Source organism: Phascolarctos cinereus, unplaced genomic scaffold (genome assembly GCF_003287225.1).
Source record: "Phascolarctos cinereus isolate Bilbo 61053 unplaced genomic scaffold, phaCin_HiC Scaffold_5;HRSCAF=322, whole genome shotgun sequence".
In the NCBI taxonomy this organism is placed as follows: Eukaryota; Metazoa; Chordata; class Mammalia; order Diprotodontia; family Phascolarctidae; genus Phascolarctos; species Phascolarctos cinereus.
Window position 1 is genome coordinate 21,115,912 of NW_027555958.1, and position 22,607 is coordinate 21,138,518.

The window sequence follows — 22,607 nt, forward strand, 5'->3', positions numbered from 1 at the left end:
GTCCCCCCTCCAATCCCCCTCCCCAGCCAGAACAAGGAGACAAGAAGATTAAAGAGGGGGATGGGATGGGCTGGAGTGGGGAGGGGGCTGAAAGGGGGCTAGGAATGGGGGTGGGAGCTCCTCCCAGGCCTGAGGTGGCTGGAGTGGGGGTGTTGGGGGGGGGCTTCGGGGCAGCTGGCCCTTGTCCCCGGGCTCTAGGCTTGGGGCCCAGTTGGGGCGGGGCAGGGCAGGGTGGGGCGGGCGCTGGGGCCTGGCCATCACGGGGCTTGGCTAGAGCCAGGGATTTTTGGCAAGGACTAGAGCCCTCCCCTTTCCTCTTGCTGAAGGCTGTTTTGGCAGCATCCCCCCCCCCTCCTGCTGCTTTCTGGCAGGGCCCTGGACAGGGCTGGAGAGAACAGCAATAGAGAAAGAGGGGGGGAAGCAAAGAAAGAAAAAAAAGCCCCAAATAGTCCAGTCTGGGGAGGTTTGTGTATTGCCCTTTCGTAATTACGTCGTGTCCTGAGATTCCCCCCCACCCCCCTCACCCCCCATCACACAGCCCCCCTCCCTCCCTTGTTCTTCCCCCTCCCTCTTTCCCTCACATCCCTTGTAGACAGCAATTAAGCATTGAGGATAAAACACACAGCCCGAGAGAGGGCTGAGGCTTTTCTCCCAGAGATGGCGAGTCGGACAGCTCTCCCCCTCCGGCCAGGAGTCTTCCTCCTCCTCCTCCTCTCCATCCTTCAGCCCACTAGGCAAGGAGGTAAGGATACCCCCGATGGGATCAGCTCCCCAATCCTGTCCTGGTCTCCACCATTACCATCCGCATCCTCCCTGTCCCGTCCCCGTCTCTACCCACCATCCCCATTCCTTCCCTACTCTATCCCTCCCCTCTCTTCACAGTCCTTGGTCACCTTTCAGAGAATCAGGCTGAGTCCATCTATATTTCCCTATTTCTAGGGACTGGAAGGGCAGGAGGGGTGTGTGTGCATGTGTGTGTGTGTGTGTGTGTGTGTGTGTGTGTGTGTGTGAGAGAGAGAGAGAGAGAGAGAGAGAGAGAGAGAGAGAGAGAGAGAGAGGGAGGGAGAGGGAGGGAGGGAGAGAGAGGGGGGGAAGGTAATGGGGCATCCCTGATATCATTAAGTTCTGGGGTCCTCTGAACTCTGGGGATCCTCTCAAGGTACAGGTATCTTGTTGATATGCTTTCCTTGACCGGTCCCTGGTGGGGAGTTCTCGGACGGCAGAGGATGGGGTACCACTAGAGTAAGGGAAGAGCTGCCCAGTCATGCAGAAGCCCTTCACCTTGGGTTCCCAGAAAGGGGAGAAATGCTGGAAGCGCACCTCAGGACAGGTGTCCAGCATCCTGTTTGAAGACTGCCTCCTTCTCCTCCTAGGGACCATGCTTAGCTGAACCCCAGCCTGGGAGGGAAGGTCCTGGAAAGTTGCAGATCAGGGCTTCAAAGTACAGTGGACTTAGTCTGAGCAACCCCAAAGGCTTTGGCTCAGAATAGGGGAAAGCTTGGGCTGTGATCTTTCATCTCAGTTTCTGTTTGGGACTGGTAAAGAGTTTGCTCCAAGTTTAGTGGGCATTGTCTGCATGTCTGAGCAAAGGGTCCTAGCTCTGGGTGTGTCCCCTCAGCAGGCTACAAGGCTTAGGCAGTTTGGACACCTGCAAAGGGAGTACATGTGTGTGCATGCCCGTCTGCAGCTAACAGGCAGTTCTACTAGGTGGGTGGGGTTGGGGGACCTGGACTGTAGTCCCACCCTACCATGCTATATGACCTTAGGCAAATCCTTTCAGTTACCTGGTCTTGGCTTCCCCCCTGAAGGTGGGGTGAGGGGCACAGATGGTAAAGTGCCCCCCAAAGGTGGGCTGGGAAGGACAACAGCACTGAGCATCTGTGGTCACAAAGGCAGGTATTCGGGGGCAGGCTCATGAGCCGCGTGCGGCCAAATGGATGCCACTGGGCAGACAGACTGACCGATGGGCACCTGGGAAGGTGTGTGTCACCAGGATAGGAGTGGGAGAGGGCTGTATGTGTGACTCCATACCTGTCACTGAGCAAGGGCATGTATGTGTGTGATTGTGTAGACAGGACAAAACATGCGCCACTGGGTAGATGTGCATCAATGAGCAGCTGGTGTATTTATGCGCCCGTGCGCGTGTCTACGTTCTTGGGTAGATGTCCCTGCGTATGTGCATGTCATGGGGGTGGACACATGTGTGGACTCCCAGACAGATGTAAATCTGTGCCTGAGTAAATTCAGATGATGAAAGGTATCACGATCCGTCAGATCAGCTTGATTGGGTGCAGAAGCTTGTCTGGCAGGGAAGGGGAGGAATCATTGGCCGTAATGGGCAATCAGGGAGGGAGGGAGACATGCAGAGTATCATGATGCTTTCGCCTCAGTCCTATGCAAGGGAGCAGAGGATACATCTGGTGTCCAGAAAGTGTGAGCTAGAAATGGCAGGAATGCCATCGGATGCCCACAGAGTGGATCTGGGGGCCAGCCTCTCGGGGGGGGCAGAGGAGGGAACCTTCCTGTTGCTTCAGTGAGGAAAGCTCTGGAGTGGGGTGAGGATGGGAAGGAACCAGAGATCCCAGCAAGGAGAGGAGACATCAGACTAGCCAGCCTTGGGTAGGCACACCAGATGGGGAGGAGTGGGAGACCTGAGAGGAGATTAGGGCGGGTCATATGGACTTGGGGATCCTGAGGGAGAAGAGGCCAGCTGAATCCAGCTTCACCACATCAACAGAGAGATCCATGTTTGCAGGAAAGCACTTAAGAGGCAGGAAGAAGAGGTGCCCAGCTGGAGCCCAGATGAGTTCCAGGAAGAACAGAAAGGCTGGGCATCCTCTTGGCTTACTGCTGGCTCCTTTTCTGGGTTTCTCTGCTTTCTGCCCCTGTCCCAGTTGCCAAGAGTGTAGGGTGAGGTCTCTGGGGTTGTGGCTCTGGGGCACAGGAATGAAAGACTGAGTAGAAGCAATGGACTAGGAACAGGAGGGAGAGGGAAAGGTGGGCTGAGGTGGGTGGGGGATTTGAGGAGAGTGAGGAGGGAAGGAATGGGGGTGGAGGGGGCTAGGAGTAGCAGCTGTTTCCTGTAGATTGGAGTTGACCTGGCAGGGCTGCTAGTGCAGAAACTTCCTGGGTAGATCTGCAGCTCCACAGCTTAGTTCAGGGACTGAATGAACCCCAGGACAGAACACGAGCTCAGGCACTCCCCCCCCACACACACACTCCCAGCCTCCCAGCTATGAACAGATGATTCCTGAGGAGAGGGGAAAGGGATGCACATTAACCTCTCTCCTCTCTCCCCCTCCCTTAGGTTTGGCCAGGCAACCCCAAGCCCTCCTTTAGGGAGCTTGCAATGGAACAGGGGTAAATAGGTACAGGAGAGGACAGCCTCACCCTCCCTCCACAGTCCATCCTGCCCTTCTGCCAAATGGCTGCAGACCTCATGCCCTTCCTCCCCCTGCCAGGCACAGACCCTAAGGCACCAGGGGAACTTCCCTGGGCACAGAGTTTCCCAGGAACGGTGGCCTATTTGTCCTCTCCATCAGCCCATGCTGGGTCCTTCCCTAGAAGTCCTTCCCCATGTCCAACTCTGATCTCTCATGCTGCAGCTCAAGCCCACTTCTCCCGCCCTCCAGAATAACAGAGAACAGGCTGTCCTACCCTTAGCCCACCCCTCCCGTCTCTAGGATGACAAATGGGCAGTTTGGTGTTGGTGGATAGAGTCAGCAAGCCCTGATTCAAATCCTGCCTTAGACACTTAACTTGCTACATGATCTCAAACAAGGCACTTATTTCTCTCCTGTCTGGTTTCTTCATCTGTAAAATGGGGGTAATAGTAACACCTTCCTCAAGTGTGGTTGTAAGATTATACACACACACACACACACACACACACACACACACACACACACACACACACACATACACACAGACATATACACACAGACATATACTTATATATGTATATACACACATATACATATGTATACACACATACGTGTATATACTGTAGATATATAGATAACAGTAATTATTATTTCAGATGCTTAGAGACTAGTATTTGTTCTCTGCCCAAACTCCCAATTTCCTTTTCTCTGGTTCATCAACACTTATTTACTGATCACCTCCTATGTGCTTAGCCCTATGCTAGGTAGTCTAGGAGACACTACACAAACATATGAGATGTTGTCCCTGCCCTTGGGGAGCTTCCAGTCTATAGTAGTTGGGAAAATGACATATATACTCATACAAAAAATAATACCCAGGAAGTTACTCTAGACTGCTCTGCCACAAACATGTCGTATGATCTTGGGCAGGTCATATTCTGTCTCCAAGCCTCGGTTTCCAACTCTGTCAAATGAGAGAATCCTAGGACTAGGAGCTAGAAGAGATTTCAGAGATTGTGTCATCCATGTCTCATTTGACAGAGAGGGAAACTGAGGCTCAGGAAAGATGAGTGACTCATCCAAGGTCACTCAGATTACTCCTTGGAAGAGTCAAGTTTCAGATATAAGTCTCCTGACTCAAGTCAGTGGCTTTTCCCATTTCACCAAGCAGGGCACTCCTAAATGGCCTTCCAGGTGGGGCAGCTAGGTGGCCCAGTGGATAGAGCTCTGGCCTTGAAGTCAGGAGGACCTGAGTTCAAATCCAACCTCAGACACTTGACACTTACTAGCTATGTGACCCTGGGCAAGTCACTTAACCCGGATTGCCTCACCAAAAAGCAAAACAAAATAAAAAATAAATGGCCTTCCAGGACCCTTGTAACTCTAACATTCTCTAAGTGAGCAGCGCCAACACTGACTCCAAGTGTTGGGAAATGAGGTCAGGGAAGGGAGAGATCAGGACCGGCTGGGACATCAAGGGAACTGAGATTTAAACTGATCCTCCATCCAAGGGTAGGGTTGGAGATGGAGAGGAAGAGAAAGGGTGTTCTAGGCAGGGGAAAGCTCATGAACAAAGGTGTGGAGGTGGGAATTATGTACAGGGAACAGTGACATTGGATTGTTTCTCCAGAAGGAAATGTCTCTGTATCTTTTGTCTTACTTCATGGGCATTCCTTTCCTCCAAGTCATGCTTCCCTCTAAGCTCCTTGTCTTCTCTCCACGGGAAGCTTCTGTGGTCTCTGTAGCCAGAAACACAAAACTACTTCCAGGACAGGAAGCTGGACAGCCGATGTGAGTGGGACTAATTGAGAATAAACATTATTATAACAACAATAACAGTGAAAACTGACATTTATTAAGTTTTGCAAGTCACTTTACCCACATCTTCCCTTTTGGTCCTTACCACCACCTTAGGAGGTAAGTACCATTATTATTCCCAAGCTAAAGATAAGGAAAACTGAGGGTCAGAGGTCAAGTGACTTGCCCAGGGTCACACAGCCAGTAAGTATCTGAAGCCAGATTTGAGCCTAGCTCTCTCCTGGCTCCAAGCCTGGTCCTCTTTCAACACTTACATGCCACCTCCCCAATATGGTCATAGCAATAACATAACTTTTTATAGCTATAAACCTATAATCCTGTGATCCCATAGTTTATGGAGTGCATTCCTTAGAACAACTCTATAAGGCAAACAATGCAAAAATGAAGACCTCCATTTTACAGGTAAAGAAAGTGAGGCTCAAACTCTCCTCTGCTCACACAGCTATAAAGTAACTGAGCTGAACCTTGAACTCAGATCTTCTCATTCCAAATCTGGGGCTCTTTCCATTATAGCTCGCTGTGTCCCGGTAATATGGAAAGAAAAGGAATCCTGGGCGTCCCCAAAGTCTTAGACTTCGGAACATTCTACAGAGGACTCAACCCATTTCTGACGTCCAGAAAGGGTGGGGTGTGCCAATCCCTTGAGAAAAGTAGGCATCCGCCCTGCCTCCTCTTACACCTCCCACCCCTCTCCGCCCCGAAAGAAAAACTCAGATGAAAAATGCATTTCCATCCTTTTAGGAAACAGCTGGGCTCTTGAGTAGCTGTGAGTAAGCTGTAAAATCATGGAACTGGGGGATGTTTGAAAAAGTAGAGATCCTAAGATCACCCAGTCTGACTTCTCCCAGAATCACAGAATTTAGAGTTGGTCTTTAGTGCAACCTGTACCCCCAAAGGAGTCCTCACTGTAACATACCAGACAAGTGGTCTTCCCTGCCCATTCTCCAAGACCTCCAAAGAAGGTGAACTCACTTCCTCCCACAGCAGCCCATCCCACTTTGGGGTAGAGGGGCAGCCAGGCGATGTAGTGGACAGAGCAACTGGCCTGGAGTCAGGAAGGCCTGGGTCCAAGTCAGTCACTTACTAGCTGCGTGACCCTGGGCAAGTCACTTCACCCTGTTTGCCTCAGTTTCCTCATCTGTAAAATGAGCTGGAGAAATGGCAAACCACTCCAGTATCTTTGCCAAGAAAACCCCAAATGGGGTCACAGAGACTCAGACATGACTGAAACAACTGGACAACAATCCTTAGGAAATTTTTCCTGGCTTTAAGCCAAAATCATCCTCTTTCTCACGTTTCCTTGCTCCTTGTTCTGCCCTTTGGGGCCAAGTTGACCAAATCTAATAGTCCTCCCTCAAGACAGCCTTTCACACACTTGAAGAGCACCCTGTCCCCTACCGCCCCCCCCAAGCCTTTTATTCAGGCTAAGCATCCCCAGTTCCTTCAACCTATCCCTCATATGAGATGAACTCAAGGCTCTTCACCAGCCTGACTGCCCTCCACTGGGAGTTCTCCAGCTGAAATGCCCTTTAACTGCAGCATCCAGAAGGTAAGGCCAGATGGAGTCTAGTACAAAGGAACCATCACCACTTGATTCCTGGAATCTGTGCCTCTCATCATGCGGCCCAAAATCGAATTAACTTGTCTGCTGCATCCCACTGCCAACACCGAGGGAGCTTGCAGCCTACTGAAATCCACAGATTCTTTTCAGGCAAATCCCCAGACTGGACTAACAAAGTTGGGGTTTTTGAACCCAACTGGAAAGCTTTACATTTACCCCATTTCATTCGATGAAGAATCTTTTTTATTTAGCACCAACTTTGTGCCAAGTACTGTGCTCTGTGCTGAAAGGACGAAGATAGAAGTAAAGCAGCCTCAGCCCTCGAGGGGCTTCTATTGAATGCCATCTTAGTGGGCTTGCTCTATGCTCTAGCCCAAGGTTGGGGGATCTGTGGCCTCAAGGGCACATGTGGCCCCCTAGGTCCTCAGGTGCAGCCCCTTGAGTGAATCCAAACTGAAGGATGCACTTGAGGACTTAGAGGGCCACATGTGGCCTCAAGGCTGCAGGTTCCCCACCCCAGCTCTAGCCCATAAATATCTTCTTGGATTTTTTGTGTCTTTGGCAAATTTGATGAGTTCGCCATTTGTACTTTTATCCAAGACAATGATAAACACTCCGCTGGAGACCTCTTGGCAAGTTGACAATGAACCATTAATGACTATTCAACCTGTGCTGAGTCCATCAGATTATATTTATGATGATGATGGCAATAATAATAGCTAGCACTTATACAGCACTTTAAGATTTGAAAGGGGCTTTACATGTGTTATCTCACTCGATTCTCACAGCAACCCTCGTTAGTTTTTCTTGCTGTTATTCTGTCGTGTCTGACTCTTCATGACCCCAATTTGGGGTTTTCTTGGCAAAGGTACTGGAGTAATTGGCCATTTCCTTCTCAGGCTCATTCTACAGATAAGGAAACTGAGGCAAATAGGATGAAGTGACTTGGCTAGGGTCTCAAAGCCAGTAAAATGTCTGAGGCAGGATTTGAACTCAGGTCTTCCTGACTCAAAGTCTCATTTATTGCCTAGTCTATTTCTTTTTTTCCCAAGATAATGGTATGAGATACTTTATCAAACACTTTGCTAAACTCTAGGTAAAGTGTTCCTCTCTCCTGGTTTACAATAATAATTTCCCAAAAAAATAATAATAACAATTAAGGTGAGTCTAGCATAACCAGTTCTTGAGGGAGCCATGCCAGCCCTTCATAATCACTGCTTCCTTTTCTAGATATCCATTAACCATCTCTTTAATGTTTCATTCTGGAATTTTTCTTAGGAATTGAAGTCAAGCTCAGATGGTGTCTCCTTCAAAGTTCTATGGTGGAGTGTCCCAAGGATCTGTGCTTGCCCCTGTCCTGTTTTAGCATTTCTATCATAAACGACTTAGATAAAGGCATAGATAGTGTGCTCACCAAACTTGCTGGATGACACAAGCTAGAAGCTGGGAAGAGTCCATAATAGTCCCTTGCCCTTTTTAAAAAATCAGTACTACATTTGTCTTGCTATAATCCAGTAGTCTCACTCCAATTTTATGTCCCTTTTCAAATGTTATGAGCTTTATGCCTTACTTTACATGTAGGGGAATTCCTATGGGCTCCCGAAGCCCACATAGGAGAGCAATTTGTCTAAGGTCATAACTCTCAGTTTTCTTGCCACTTGTATGGCATAAATTGGATTTCTGTAAATTAAAGCTCTCTATTTCCAGTTCAAAAAAGATTTGTTAAACACCTATTTAACACAGGGCAGGGCACTGTGTTAAGTACTAGGGATTAAAAGACAAAAATGAAACCATCCTTGCCCTCCAGGAACTTAAGTTCTATGCCATGACATTTCAATGTATGGAATAAGGATTAGACCCTGTAATTTCAGCTAGAAGAACTAGGACTGTTGGGTAGATTTGGAATCAGAAGAACTTCCACAAATTCAGAGCTGTGCTGCCTTTTGAGTGCAATGAGGTCTCCATCCCCAGCTGGAGGGGCATTTCAGCTGGAGGTTTTCAGCTGGTAAATCTTTCTCCCTGCTCTACTTTCCTCCCTGTCCCTAAAAAAGGAAATTATATATTCCAAAACCAAGTAATAAATAACTTAGATTTTTCTTGGTTTAGGATTATGTATGTTAATGCTCCTAGGCATTAGGATAAATGATTTTTTTTAAAAAATCAGAAGGCCAGTTAGTCAATTAACTTGGTCAATCAAATTTTTAAGCACTTACTATGTTCCAGGAATGGTGCAGAGTTCTGAGGATATAAACAAAAACAAAAACAAAAACAAAATGTGGTCCCTGCTCTCAAGGAGCTCACATTGTAATGCAGAAAACAACATGCAAAAACATATATACAATGAAGGTAGGTTTGGAGAGCTCCCTCACTAGATTTCCTGAGAGGATAAAATTCAGAACTCAGTGAAATCCTCAGTGTCTCTATTCTCTTTGTCCTCAAGGCTAAGGACCACAAGAGATTTGAGGTACAGTCCAGTCCAACCCCAACTTTATAGATGAGGAAACTGAGGCCAAGAAAAGTGACATATACTAGATTGGACTAGATGGTCTAATGACAACGATAGCAGCTAACATTTATATGGCACTTACTACTTCCTGGGCACCACATGTGCCAAGCGCTTTTACAAATATTATCTCATTCTAAGCTCACAACAACTCTGAGAGGTAGGTGCTATTATTATCCCCATTTTACAGTTAAGGAAGTTGAGGCAAACAGAGGCTAAGTGACTTGCCCAAGGTCACCCAGATAGTAAGTGTCTGAGGCTGGATTTGAAGTCAGGTCTTGCTGACTTCAGGCCAGGCACTCTATCCACTACAACACCTAGATGAAAAATCAAAGTGTTTGACAAGATGACCAGTGAGAATTCTTCCACCTTGGTGATTCTCAAAGGTTCCAGGAGGTCCGTTCTTTTTTTATGCTGTAAGTATCAAGAATCCCTTAGGATAATGCAAATGCTCCTAGGAGGGGTTTAGATGGACTAATGCCCTCATGAATCATTACCCCAGTAGACTAGGAAAGCAGAAGAAGGCAGTGCATTGGGAGAACAGAAGAGAGAGTACTTAGTTGTGAGTGGAGAGCAGAGGCTTTCAGGAGCCTTCTGGCCAAGCTTGGGGAGAAAAGAAGATGCTGAAGTGACAGTCTGCGGATTACACAAGTTTGAGGAAGGTCAGTCTTGTCATAGAATCACAGGGATCTCCCTTGGCCCAGGGAGATCCAGCATTTTTATCAATGACTTTGGATGAAGACATAAAGGGCATTCTTGTCAACTTCGCAGATGACAGGAAGCTGGGAGGGATAGCTAACACATTGGAAGAGAGAGTCCTTATCCAAAAATAGCTTGGTAGGCCAGAGCATTAGACTGAATTGAATACAATAAAACTTTGGTTAGGATAAATGTAAAGTCAGCCTTGGGATCAAAAAATCAACTTCACATTTACAAAATAGGGGTGGTATGTCCAGACAACAATATCTCTTACAAACACACACACACGCACACACGCACACACACAAACTGGGGTTTTAAGAGCACTACCAGCTAAATAAGAAACAGAAGGGTGATATAACAGTAAAAAGAAGTGAATATACCTCTAGACCACATTAAGAAATGTGTAGTATCTGTCCCACTGTGCTCTTCCCTGGTCAGATGATGTCTGAAGCATTGTGTTCAAGTCTGGGCATCACATTTTAGAAAAGACATTGACAGGGAAGAAGGAGACCAGGCTGGTGAGAGAACTGTAGAACAAATTATAAGTTGAGGAAACTGAGCTAGAGAGAAGATAACCTGGCCAGAGAAGGACATGAGAACTGTTTTCAAGTCTTTGAGGGGCTAGTCTTGTAGAACTAAGAATGATGGGTAACAGCTTCAGAGAAGCAGATTTAAGTTAGATACAAAAGAAAGTTCCTTAAGCGGGAGAGCTCTCCCGTGATGGAAGGGGCTGCCCTCAAGAGGCAATCAGTCCCCCTCGTGGAAGGTCTTCAAGCCAAGGTCAAATGAGATCTACTCAGGAATGCTATTGGGAAGTTTCTTATCCCTTCCAATTCTGATGTTCTTTGTTTTAAGACTAGGAGGGACCTTAGGGATTTCCTAGCAGTCCAATCCCTCATTTTATAGATGAAGAAAGTGAGGCTGAGAAAGGTCAAGTGAACTGGGTTGTATGCTCTCTTCTGGCTTCCCCAAAGTTACACAGGTTGTAAGTAGATTTTAAGATTCAAACCCAGGTCCCCTGACTGTGCAGGTGACAATCCTGGACCCTTGACCCAGAATAATGACAAAATAGTTGGAGAGCCAGACATCAGCCTCTTTTTTCTTTTAACCTCTGCCCACACCATCAACCTCATTGGTTTTTCTCTTCCCCAAGGAAACTCTACCAGGCATTATGGGAACCTTCTTACCTTGTACATCTACCCTGAGCCCACTTCCCACAAATGCGTGGTCTCTTCTCCCTGGTTTAGGCACCACCTGGGCCCATATAAATCTGCTGGCCTCCCTAGGGCCTGGGGGTTTGATTTGGAAGCTTGAGATCCTGCCAGCAGCTCCCTAAAGTAGCCAGAATGACAGAAGAAAATGGGGACATGGAGAAGAGGGAAGGTGTAAATTCCTAACGCTGCTGTATGAATGAGCTTATCAGACAATTTCCTCCTAGGCTAGATAGAGCATGAAGCCAAGTTCACATATCTGAAGGGTTGTCAGTTAGAAGAGACAGCTCTGGAGGGCAGCACTAGTGCTGACAGGAGGCAGATTTTAGCTTGGTATGAACTTTCAAACAATTACAGTATCCCAACAAAAGAATGGGCTGCTTCAGGAGAGAGAGTGAGCTACCTGTCCCAGGAAGGGTTCAAGTAGAAGCTAGATGCCTGCTTGCCAGGGACACTCTAGGAAGGATTCCTGCTCAGGAAAGATGAAGGAGGTGAGGAGAAAGAGAATCTCCAAATTCCCTCCCAAAACTAAGGAAGATGAAGGAAGAGACGGGGCATGGGCTCCTACGACCCTGCAGCTCTCCAGTCCGTGTCTGACTGTGGAGACATCAGCACCCCACTAGCTCAGACTAATTGGGTTCAAGGTCAGTTTTATTTATAGAATACTATTTTATTATTTTCAAGTATGCAGAATGTGTCTCACGCTAATTCCTAACATAGTGTTTTCAAGGGCATGCTCTGCCGGACCCATTCAACAACGAATAGATAAGCTTCTTTGTCATTAACAGCAGCCTTTGGAATATAAACAATGTTTCAAATGCCTTCAAGATAGTTTAGTCTCCCAGCAGGTTAAACATTCCCCTGTAATCTCAGTTAGATCCCTATTTGCTTAGCAGGTTTTTTTAAACCCAGGGAGGGGAGAGGGAAATGTCAGGCCCCCCCTCCCAGGTCTGGGTTAACAAGACTGGAGTTAGTTGGATCTCCGTTCTGGTCTGGCAGAAATGACTTGGTGATGGTTATTTGGGGAGGCATTTAAAGGGCCAGTCCTGCTATCTTGTCACTAGAACTTCACCTCCACACCCCTCGATTACTTCTCTTGACTTTGGGTGGATAAAGGTTCAAAGAATCCTACATCTCTGAGAGCTGGAAGAGACCTCAGATATCACCTGGGCCAAACCTCTGAGGAAGCTGAGACCCAGGAGCTTGTGACTTGTCCAAAGTCACATGTGTAATGACTGTCAAAGGAGGGATTTGAACCCAGGTCCTCTGATTGCAACCATCAATCTCCCTCTCATTCGTCCCTTTGGTCTGGGCTGTCCCAAAGCTGATAAGGCTGAACTACATCCCCTGATGGCAAAGAAAGTCTGATAAACATCAGGCTGGAGACTCAGTTCCCAAAACTATGAAGGACTGCTTACAATAGATTCTCCATTACTTGAAGCTAGTTTTTAAAGGACGTGGGTTCAGATCCTGACCTTTGCCTGTCCAACTCTTTGAGCCTCAGTTTCCTGCTCTATTAAATAAGGATGGTAGATTGCAAGGTCCCTTCAGATCTAGCTCTATGATTCCTTGGTCCTTGCTGACTCCCCTTCCCCAGCCACCTTAAAATGGAATGTGCTCAGGAAATACTAATTAAGTTAAATATTAGCCTGACTGTCCCAGCCCCACCCTCACCCTCAGAAAAACAAACCATTGCATTCCAAAATCTTGTGCATTGTCCAGGGTTTTGGATTATCTGTGATGCCACCATCTTTGGTCAGCAAAGCTACATTTGGCTTCTAACATTTCCATGAGCTCTGCCTTAGGCCTCCTTCTTCAATGGAAATTTACTGGAGTTTAGCCTAGCCAGCCGGAGCCAGGAGATGGTCGCCTTCTTTATACACCCATTCATCAGAGCAGGTCTCCTCAAGACCTCTCCCTGGCAGAGAATCCTACCACAGCTTTGTCAACTGAGCCTACAGTAATCAGATGGCCTTTCTTAGCAGAAGCCTGGAATTCAGGTTCTAATAAGTCCCACTCCCATTCCTGAATGTGCTTTAGCAGGCAAGAGCCCAGAACTGGACATCAGGGGGCTCTGCCATTGACTTTCTCTGTGGAATGTCCTTCCCTGGACCTCAGTTTCCATCTCTGCAAAATGAGGGCGTTGGACTGGATGTTCCGTAAGAACCCTTCCAGCCCTAAATCTAAGATCTCATGACCTCTCTGAGTCTGTGTTCTCTGTTCATAATTAACTGGAATTAGTGGTTTGGTTATCTCTGTTTTGATCACCGTGGCAACAGCACAGGCTAGATGCTGTGGACCAGGGCTAGCCCCAGGGAGAGAGCTGGAAATAGGACCTCTCTCTCCTCATTGACTTTGGCCCTCAGGTTCATAGGATCACAGAGGTAAAGCTGGATGGGGCTTTAGAGATCAGTTAGCCAGAGATTCTTAACCTGGACAGGTTTCAAAAGCTCTGGAGGGGGAAAAATACATCTTAATCTCTAACTGAAATTTAGCATTTCCTTCAATTATGCAGTTTTTAAAAAGCCATTGTTCTTTGAAAACACCAAAGACTTCACCAAAGTATCAAAAGGTTTATAACACACAGAAAAAAAATGAAGATTCCCTGGTCTAGTTTCACCTTTTCATTTTACAAACGAAGAAAATGAGGACCAGAGGGTACAGCGACTCTCCCTGGGTCACACAGCAAGTCTGAAACCCAGGTCCAGGTCCTGGGATTCCACATCCAGGGCACATTCCGGGGAGTCTGTTTCTCCATCCAAAGCCAAGAGAAAGAAAGACAGCAAAGTTAGAGCCACAGCATTAGGGGAATCATTGGCTGGTGTCCCCAGGACTGGGATGGGAGGGCTGCTTATAGCAAAGGACAGAAACCATTCATTGATTCACTTACTTCATCCAAGGCACGGTGCCACTTCCCAGGGGTCCCTGCTCCCTAAGGTTCACAATCTAAACAGGGGAGACAAGTTAGGAGCACAAGGGCTCACAGAGCCACATAATTGAGATTCTGGGTGGGGAGGAATTGCTGCTGGTGTTCAGAGGAGGGAGAGATTGCCACAGGCCAGAGAAATCAGGAAAGGTTTCCTGGAAGAGGTGTGGGGAAGGGTGGACAAAAGCTCCCGGGTAAGAATGTGTGCAGCTGGTTGCATGAGGGTCATTGAAGGCTTTACCTGGTGGAGCCCTAGCTTCTGGTCTTTTCATTCTCTCAGGGCAGAGCATCAGTCTGTCAGCCTCCCTGATTGAGGGGGGCACCCTGCTACACTGGAAAGAGGACTGGCTTGGAGTCAGAGGACATGAGTTCAAATCCTCCTGCAAGTCCTATCATCAGCCTGGGCCTTGATTTCCTCCTTTGTAAAATGTGAAGGGTGGGTTGGATGGCCTCTGAGATTTCTTCCAGCCCTAGAGCTCTGATCCTAGAATTAACCTTCCCTGACTCCCGAAGAAACAACAATAAGCTGAGCTCATGGGGACTCCAGCAGGGTTTCCAAGTTCATTGGACCATCCCCTAGAGGGCAAATAAGGCAGAGTACACAGAGTGCTCAGTTACAAAGGCCCACAGAACTGTCAGCTGTCATTATGTTCACTAGTGCTATTATTGGCGCAGCAGGGGGTCACCGACCTGACCTCGAGTCAGGAAAACCCGGATTCAAGTCTTGCCATCAGGGGTGGAGAACCTGCAGCTTCGAGGCCACATGTAGCCTTGTGACTGAGTCCAAGTTTGACAGAACAAATCCTTTTATTAAGAGGATTCGTTCTGTGAAGTTTGGATTCAGTCAAAGGGCTGCCCTTGAGGACCTAGAAGGCCACATGTGGCCTCGAGGCCGAAGGCTCCCCACCCCTGCTAGACCCTTACTAGTGGTGTGACCCTGGCAAAAGTACTCTGAGCCTCAGTTTCCTCCTCTGTAAAATGGGGATAATATTAGCCCTTATCTCTGGGTTCTTGTAAAGATAAAATGAGATAAAATGCATGAAGTGCTTTTTAAGCCTTAAGGTACTTTATTAAATGATAGTTACTATTATTAGCTACTGGGGGAGGGGCGAAGAGAGGAAAGGCCCCATCATTTTATTGGTAGAGGGAACTTCTAGACAGAAAATTTCCTCTAACAACACTGTTCTGCAACTTCTGGAATTAGGGAATTACCCAGGGAAGAGTGAGTTTCAGAGACTTGCCCAGGGTCACACAGCCTGTATGTGTCAGAAGCAGGATTTGAACCCAGATCTTCCTGCCTCCCTGCAGGTTTCCTTCTCCTGCTTAATATTAGTGCTGAGAGACAACGTGGCCCCAGTGGAAAGAAGATCAGACCGGAGTCAGGAGACAGCTGGGTCTGGCTCCTGACCCTGGCTCTAACAGCGGGGGCCCAACGCCGGTCACTTTGCCCCTTGTCAACCTTAGTTTCCTCATCTTTAAAATAATAATGGTACTGGCCCTATCCATCTGACACCCAAGACAGAGGGTCACAGCATTACAGAGGGAGGTCTGGAAGAGACACTAGGCATGGCTCCCTGCTCGACCAGCTCCTTGGGCCTCTCCTGTAACATAAGAGAGCTAGACAAGTTGACCTTCTAATTCCAAATCTATAACCTGGTCCACACCCACGATTTTATAATTGAGGAAACAGAAATCAAATGAGTAATGATCAAGGTCATAAGATCAGTAGGTGTCCAAGGCAGAACCTGAATCCAGGAGTGTCCAAATCCTCTTCTTCCCAGGACCAGGGGAGGGAGGGGAGCAGTGTTTGATAGAAATAGGTAACTGGTTGGTTAATCCTGCTGGAAAAGTGCAGCAAATATTATCATTACTGTTATCATTCATGTTAGATTGAAGAAGTGACATGTTTAAGTTATGCAGCAAGCACATCAGGGATGGAACTGGGGCTAAAGAGCTCCTGATTCCTGGCCCAGCACTTGTTTCAAAAGATGATGCTACTAATGAAAAAAAATGAAGGAGGGCAGCTAGGTGGTGAACTGGATAGAGCATCAGCCCTGGAGATAGGAGGATCTGAGTTCAAATCCAATCTGAGGCACTTACTAACTGCATGACCCTGGGCAAGTCATTTAATGAAAGAAAGAAAGAGAGAGAGAGAGAGAGAGAGGAAGGAAGGAAGGAAGGAAGGAAGGAAGGAAGGAAGGAAGGAAGGAAGGAAGGAAGGAAGGAAGGAAGGAAGGAAGGAAGGAAGGAAGGAAGGAAGGAAGGAAAGGAAGGAAAGAAATGAAGGACACAAGTTCCTTCCCTCAGGACAGCCCTATGATGGAGAGAGTGCAAATAGTTTTAACTCCACTTTAGAGATGAGGGAAATGAGGCTCAGAGAGGTAACATGACCGGTCCAGGGTCTACCCACTATGCCATATGGCTCCTGAGGATGGCAAAATGCAAGTTTAAGAAAAGGTGAAATTAGATGTAGGCCTTGAAGAATGAGTAGGATGGAGAGGCAGAGGAAAGAGGAAAGGACACTCCAAGTGGGGGAATTGCATGAATAAAAGTTTGGAGGCAGGAAAACTCAAGGAGTGTGTGTGTGTGTGTGTGTGTGTGTGTGTGTGTGTGTGTGTGTGTGTGTGTGTCTTCTAGAGGAGAGGGGGAAGGGACATGGAGGAGAGGAGCAGTGGAAGAGGTAAATCAGTGCCAAATCATAGAGGTCCTTGAATGCCAGGTGAAAGCTTTGTTCTTCAGCTGACAACAGTGCTTTCATCATGCCCCTCAACCGTTCTAAGCAGCTTCCTATTACCTACAGCCTCTGCACCCAGGGAGTTATGTGCTGAAAGTCTTACTTTGGGAACATCCATCTGATGGCTGGGAGAGGGGAGAAAAGGGCAGGGGAGGCAGTGAGGCCGGCCACGGGAAGAGGCCCAAACAACAGTCTGACCATGACCAGGGTGGGGGTAGGGTGGACTTGGCAAAGCAAGGAAGAGCCTGGACAGCTGGTTGTTTCTAGAAATTCTCTGGCCAGTCTTGGAGTTGGAGGCACCAGGGGCTATTCCCCAGACCTTGACCCTGGAGCGTTTCCATCTCTGAGCAGGGATGCCCTCGTGAGGGAGGGATGGGGGACTGGGAGGGGAGAAGGCTGCCCCAGACCTACCCTGGGCCGTCACCCAGGTGTCTCCTGGGTTGCTGCTAGGCTTGGGCAGCCTGTCTGAGAATCTGGGCCAACGGGTTTTCTTGGAGGAGAGTTTCTTGACCTCAGGCACACTGTCCCCCGGGGATACTGTTCCTCTGGCCAGGCCTCAGCCTGACAGCAGCCCTCCTCCCCCCTCTCCCCAGTTCACACACACACATCCCTACACCTCCCCTTGGCAGAAAGGGAGCCCCAGGTCCGGGTGGAATTGTGTTCTAAACAGGCCTTGGTTTTTGGAGCCAGAAGGAGGGGTGTTGGAGAGGAGACACTGAGCCCTCTCTGAACGAGTCTGTCTTGGAGCAGGCAGCCTGAGAGGGAGAGGAGCGGAGGGGAGGCTAGCAGAGACAGATCAAGAGCTCTGCTGGACCGATATGGCCAGAGCTTCTGGCTGCAGAAGACAGAGATGAAGGGGCCGCTTCCCAGCAAGCCTGGCCCCGGGGGGGAGCTGAGCCCCTCGGCTCAGGCCCAAAGCCTACAGCCCATGCTGGACTTCACAGGAGCCGCAGGGCATGCAGGGGAAAAGGGGGAGGCTGGGCAGCAGAGAAAGCCCCGGTCAGAACCTGGCGGCCGTGGATTCTCTACACCCCCCAAGCAGCCGGGCTTGCCTCCACCTCCCCCTTCAAATCTTCAACACCCCTTCCCCAGATTTCCACTCCTCAATGAACTAAAGGTGAAACGATTTGTTGCGTTTCCTGGGGGCCAGGGAGGGGAAGAAGCTAGGTTCTAGGGAGACCAGGACCTTGTCATAGGCAGGAGAAGGAGGGAGGTTGGTATTTCTTTCCTGAGTGGAAGGGGGTGGGTCTCAGATGCTCAGTGGTGGTGACAGGCTGCAGCTGAAGGAGACACTGTTTAGCCATCCAGATGTGCTGGCTCAAGCGGGTAGAGAGCAGAAGTGTCTCTCAACTCTCCTGGTAGCCAGAAGAGGCTCTGTCACCATCCTTCTCTATCTGTCTCTGTCTCTGTGTCTCTGTCTCTCTGTCTCTCCCTCTATCTCTCTGTCTCTGGAGCTCAGTCTCTATCTCTCTATTTCTTCCTCTTTCCTCCTTCTCTATCTCTCTGTCTGTAGATTTGTCTCTATCTCTCTGTCTCTCCCTCCTCTATCTCTCTGTCTTTCAATCACAGTCTCTGATTCTGTGTGTTCGTATGCGTCTCTCTCCAGCTCTGAACTGAAGGCTGTCCTCATTAGATGTAGGGCCTTCTGGCAGGATGCTCCCGACCCAGATTCAGTTGTCCTGTGCTGCCCATGATGGACAGTAACTACCCTGATGCACCCATCCTCACTCATCCAGAAACTCTTAAGACCAATAACCCTTGTTTGTGAGAGGGTCAGTCTGTAACCAGGATTACGGGGTCAATCTATGGCCAGGGGTCAGTCTATAAATCACAGAAGCATCAATTTAGCACTGGAAGAGATCTTAGAAGCCACTGGGTCCGATCTCCGCCCGACCCCCACCCCGCAACTCCATTTTATAGATGAGGAAAAGCTACCAAGTGTCTGAGGCGGAATCCCCATGCCGCATTCATCAGACCGTGCTATCTCTTGGGGAATCGCTCCACAGCCAGGGTTAGGGACAAGTCTGTGGAGTAAGGGATCACTCTGTGGCTAAGCTTAGGGTTTAGTCTATGACCACCATTCAAGCTCAGTCTAGGAGTCTGGGATTGGAGAACTGTCTATGGCTGGAATTAGGTCTCATCTCGGGCAGCCTGTAGCTGGAAGCCTCGTTCTGGTCTGTGCAAAGCCAGCTGACCTACAAAGGAATGGGGCCCGTGACCTTGTCCTCTGAACATGCTGTGGGACCCAGGACCAGCCCACGCAGCAATAATAAGGGCCGGTGCTGACACAGGCCTCTGTCATTCAAAGGCTCTACCTGTCTGCATCATCCACTCTCTGGTGTTTCCTTTGGAATCCGGAGCCTGGGGCTGTCTTTCAATAACCAGATCTGTTCCCAGGGCTGGACTCTCTCCTCCGTCCTCCAGCCCAGGCCCCTCCTGATTGCACCACACGAGCTGGGGCTGAGGACAGTGACCTCACACTTGGTCCTGTCAGTGTGAGAATGGAGTATTTGCTCTGGAAAGCCTACCAGGGTGACCTCATTGCTTAATCATTAAGGGACTGGGATCCCAGAGAAGCCAAAAGTTTCTGGAGTTCTTTCTGCGGGTTCAATTTTGACTTGGGGGGGTGGGCTATGGGGGAAGGGGAGGGAATGGGTTGGTTCTTGAGCCCAGTAGGTGAAACCAAGGGAGCTTTCCACAGAGAGGAATTCTGTGCCTTCTGAGTGAGCACAGACTGACCTCTAATCCCAGCCACATGAGCCCCGGCCTTGAGCAGAGAGTAACCCCTAATTCTGACCACGGATTGCCCACCTAGCCCCAGTCACAGACTGACCGACCACTCACCCAAGGTATAATAAGATCATAGATCTGAGAGATGGAAGGGACACCACAGGCCAGCTGGCTTTGCTTTCTTATTTTTACAGGTTAGGAAACTGAGGCCCAGATGAAGTGACTTTCCCAAGGTCATACAGTGACAGCCAGATTCTCCACCCAGTTTCTCTGATTCTCAATCTAATACTTTTTTTCCCCTCCCTCAATAAATTCCTTACTTCACTAGCTGAGAAACATGTAGCTTTAGTCACTAGGGGGTTGAAGTGAGAGGGTATGAATGATTCAGGGGGCACCCCCAGTGTTTGAGGAGGAGCTGCGAACGTGGTCCTATTCACCAGACTTGGGAGAGGCAGGGTCCGAGGGAGGAGGCTGGGTTTCACGGTGGTGTCCATCAGCACTATCACAAGTTGGGGCTCCCACCCACCCGTCCCCACAAGCTGGACTAATGATGCCTAACAGAGCATTCCCTGTTTCCTCTGTAGGGGTCCCAGGGGCTGTTCCTGGGGCTGTTCCTGGGGCTGTTCCTGGAGGGGTCTACTATCCAGGTAAGATGCCCAGGGTTCCATCCCTCTTCTCCCTAAGCTCCCCTCCCCTCCCTTCACTTCCTGACTTCAGGTCAGACGTTCTATCCATTGTGCCACCTAGCTGCCTTATAATTATTATCTCATCCCCAAAATCCATCAGCCAGCATTTATTAAATGCTTACTGTGTGCCAGGAAAACACGAAAGCAACCCACCTCTCCTTAAGAGTCTTATGCTCCAACACTTGCATGTCATAGTGTCCTGCTTCATGTCATAGTCCTCTTCCAGAATGAAGGACAAACAACAGCAGTGTTCTAAAGGGGAGAACTTCATACTAGTTCCTTATGTAAAGCACTATTTTAAAGCACTATTTATATAACACCTTTTTTTTTTTAAGGCAATTGGTATTAAGTGACTTGCCCAGGGTCACACAGCTAGTAAGTGTCAAGTGTTCGGTCTGAGGCCGGATTTGAACTCAGGTCCTCCTGACTTCAGGGCCGGTGCTCTACCCACTGCACCACCTAGCTGCCCCTCCTTTGGCTTCCTTTAAGGCTGTTCCACAGCTCCCTCCAGGAAAGCCTTTCCAGCTTCCCCTTGCTCTCCCTCTCCCTCAAACTACCAGGCCTGTGCCTACCGGATTGAACGTTGAATTCCTTCCCCTCCCCCTGTAGAATGGAAACTCACTGAGGGCAGGGACTATTTTTGTTCTACGTCTCTAGCATCTAGCACTGTGCCTGGCCCATAGTAGGTGCTTACTAAATCCTTGTTGGGATTGCATTGGATATTCCCTCCCCAACCCTACTTGGTATGAACTCAAGGAAGAACAACATGGCAGCCTTCATAGTTTTTGTTCGCTTGTTTTTTGCCAAGAACCAAGAACCCTGGTTCTCTCAGTACCCCTCACCATCACAGAAGCTCTAGAATCCTAGAAGGCCAAAGCTGGAAGGGACCTTAGAGGGATCATTTGGTCTGACCCTCCTCAGTTCACAGAAGGGAAATGACTCATCTGAAGTCACACAGTCAGGATTACAACCCAATATGCTGCCTTTCAGTATTACCCCAACCCTGCCTTAGTTCTCCTAGTGCTAAGTGGCTGGGGGTGGGGGTGAGGTGTGACAGGAAGGAAGGAGAAGAAGGGCCCTGTTTTCTCCAGAACACGCCTCTCTATTCTGGAATCTCCTCCTCTCCTCTGCTCCCCCAGCCTGCAGTCTTATAGCCTTGGGGTTCTACACAGTTAGGGAACAGTGAGTGGTGATGGGTAGATTAGCTAGCTCTTCCCTGGGGAGCATTGTGCCTCAGCCAAGTTAAAAGACACAAGTGTCATTGTTCAACGCAATGACCAATCATGATTCCAGGGAAGTGATGCATGTTGCCCGTGGCCTGACAGAAAAGTGATGGACTCAAGATGTAGAAGGACACATGTTTCTGGACATGGCCAATCAGGGACTGTTTTGTTTGACCGCTTTTTTTTTCCCAGTGGGAGGGAAAAGGTTCGAGGGAGAGAAAACAAATCCTCATGCACTGAAAAAAACCCAAAACTAAGTTTTCAAAAAGATACACAAGCCTCCAAAAGCATCGATTAAGGAGGGGTGCTAATGGTGGAATTTTAATGGGAGAAAGTTTGAGATGTGGAGACCTTCTCTAATCACCTTGTGCAAGCACTCGCGTATTTTGGCCATGAGTAAACCCAGTTCCACACAGCTCCAGCAAGGTTTCTGATGCCTCGCATCAGAAGAGAATCATCCCTTGTCACCATTTCCTTCAGCTGAGGATGACTAGAATCCTTTCTGGGTCAGGAGGAGTGACCAAGTCTGGTTTGTGCAGAAGGAGAGATGGCTGCAATGCCACCCAGGGCACTAACAAAAGGGAACTAACAAAAACTTTCTCTCTGGTTTGTTGTAGGAGCTGGTGGTCTTGCAGGCCTTGGAGGTAAGATTAAGAACCTTGTTATATGCTGGAGAACAAGAGAGCCAAATCTCTGGTAGCCACACTCACAGCCAGAGATTAATATGCCATCTAGTATTTGCTGTTCAAAACACTTTCACAGACTCAGACAGGAGCTGGATTTTCCCCATTCTCCTGTAAGAGATGGAAGGAGACTTAAAATCATCTGGTTGCAATCCATTCATTTTACAAATGAGGAAACTGAGGCTCACTGAGGTTAGGTGACTTCCTCAAGGTCACAAAGCAAGACAAAGACAGACTCAGGACCAGAATAAGCCAGGCTTCCAGACACCCTTGTCCAATCCTATGTTCTCCAGATGACCTTGGGGCTCTCAGAGGGACCCAGTCTAAGATTTAGTTTCTGTCCTCTAGGAATAGGGAAGAAGAGAATTGGGGGTGGGGGAGAAGGTCACTAGCAGTCCCGTTGGGAAATGCTCTAGCCTTCTTCAACTCAAAGAGCCAAGACAGTGC

The 22,607-nt window shown here is 48.6% G+C and overlaps 1 protein-coding gene across 4 annotated transcripts in view; it reads left to right on the plus strand.

The window, feature by feature from the left end:
- The first annotated feature begins 381 nt into the window (after window positions 1–381).
- Window positions 382–22,607, plus strand: part of ELN (elastin) — a 72,040-nt gene continuing 49,814 nt past the window's right edge. For 3 of the 4 annotated variants that reach the window (XM_021005681.2, XM_021005682.2, XM_021005684.2), the window contains exons 1-3: window positions 383–742; window positions 20,153–20,215; window positions 22,095–22,121. In XM_021005681.2, coding sequence (XP_020861340.1) covers window positions 658–742; window positions 20,153–20,215; window positions 22,095–22,121 — 175 coding nt within the window. In that variant the 5' untranslated portion in view covers window positions 383–657. Of the gene's footprint in view, window positions 743–20,152; window positions 20,216–22,094; window positions 22,122–22,607 lie in introns of all 4 variants that reach the window. The other variant, XM_021005685.2, reaches the window with a different exon arrangement.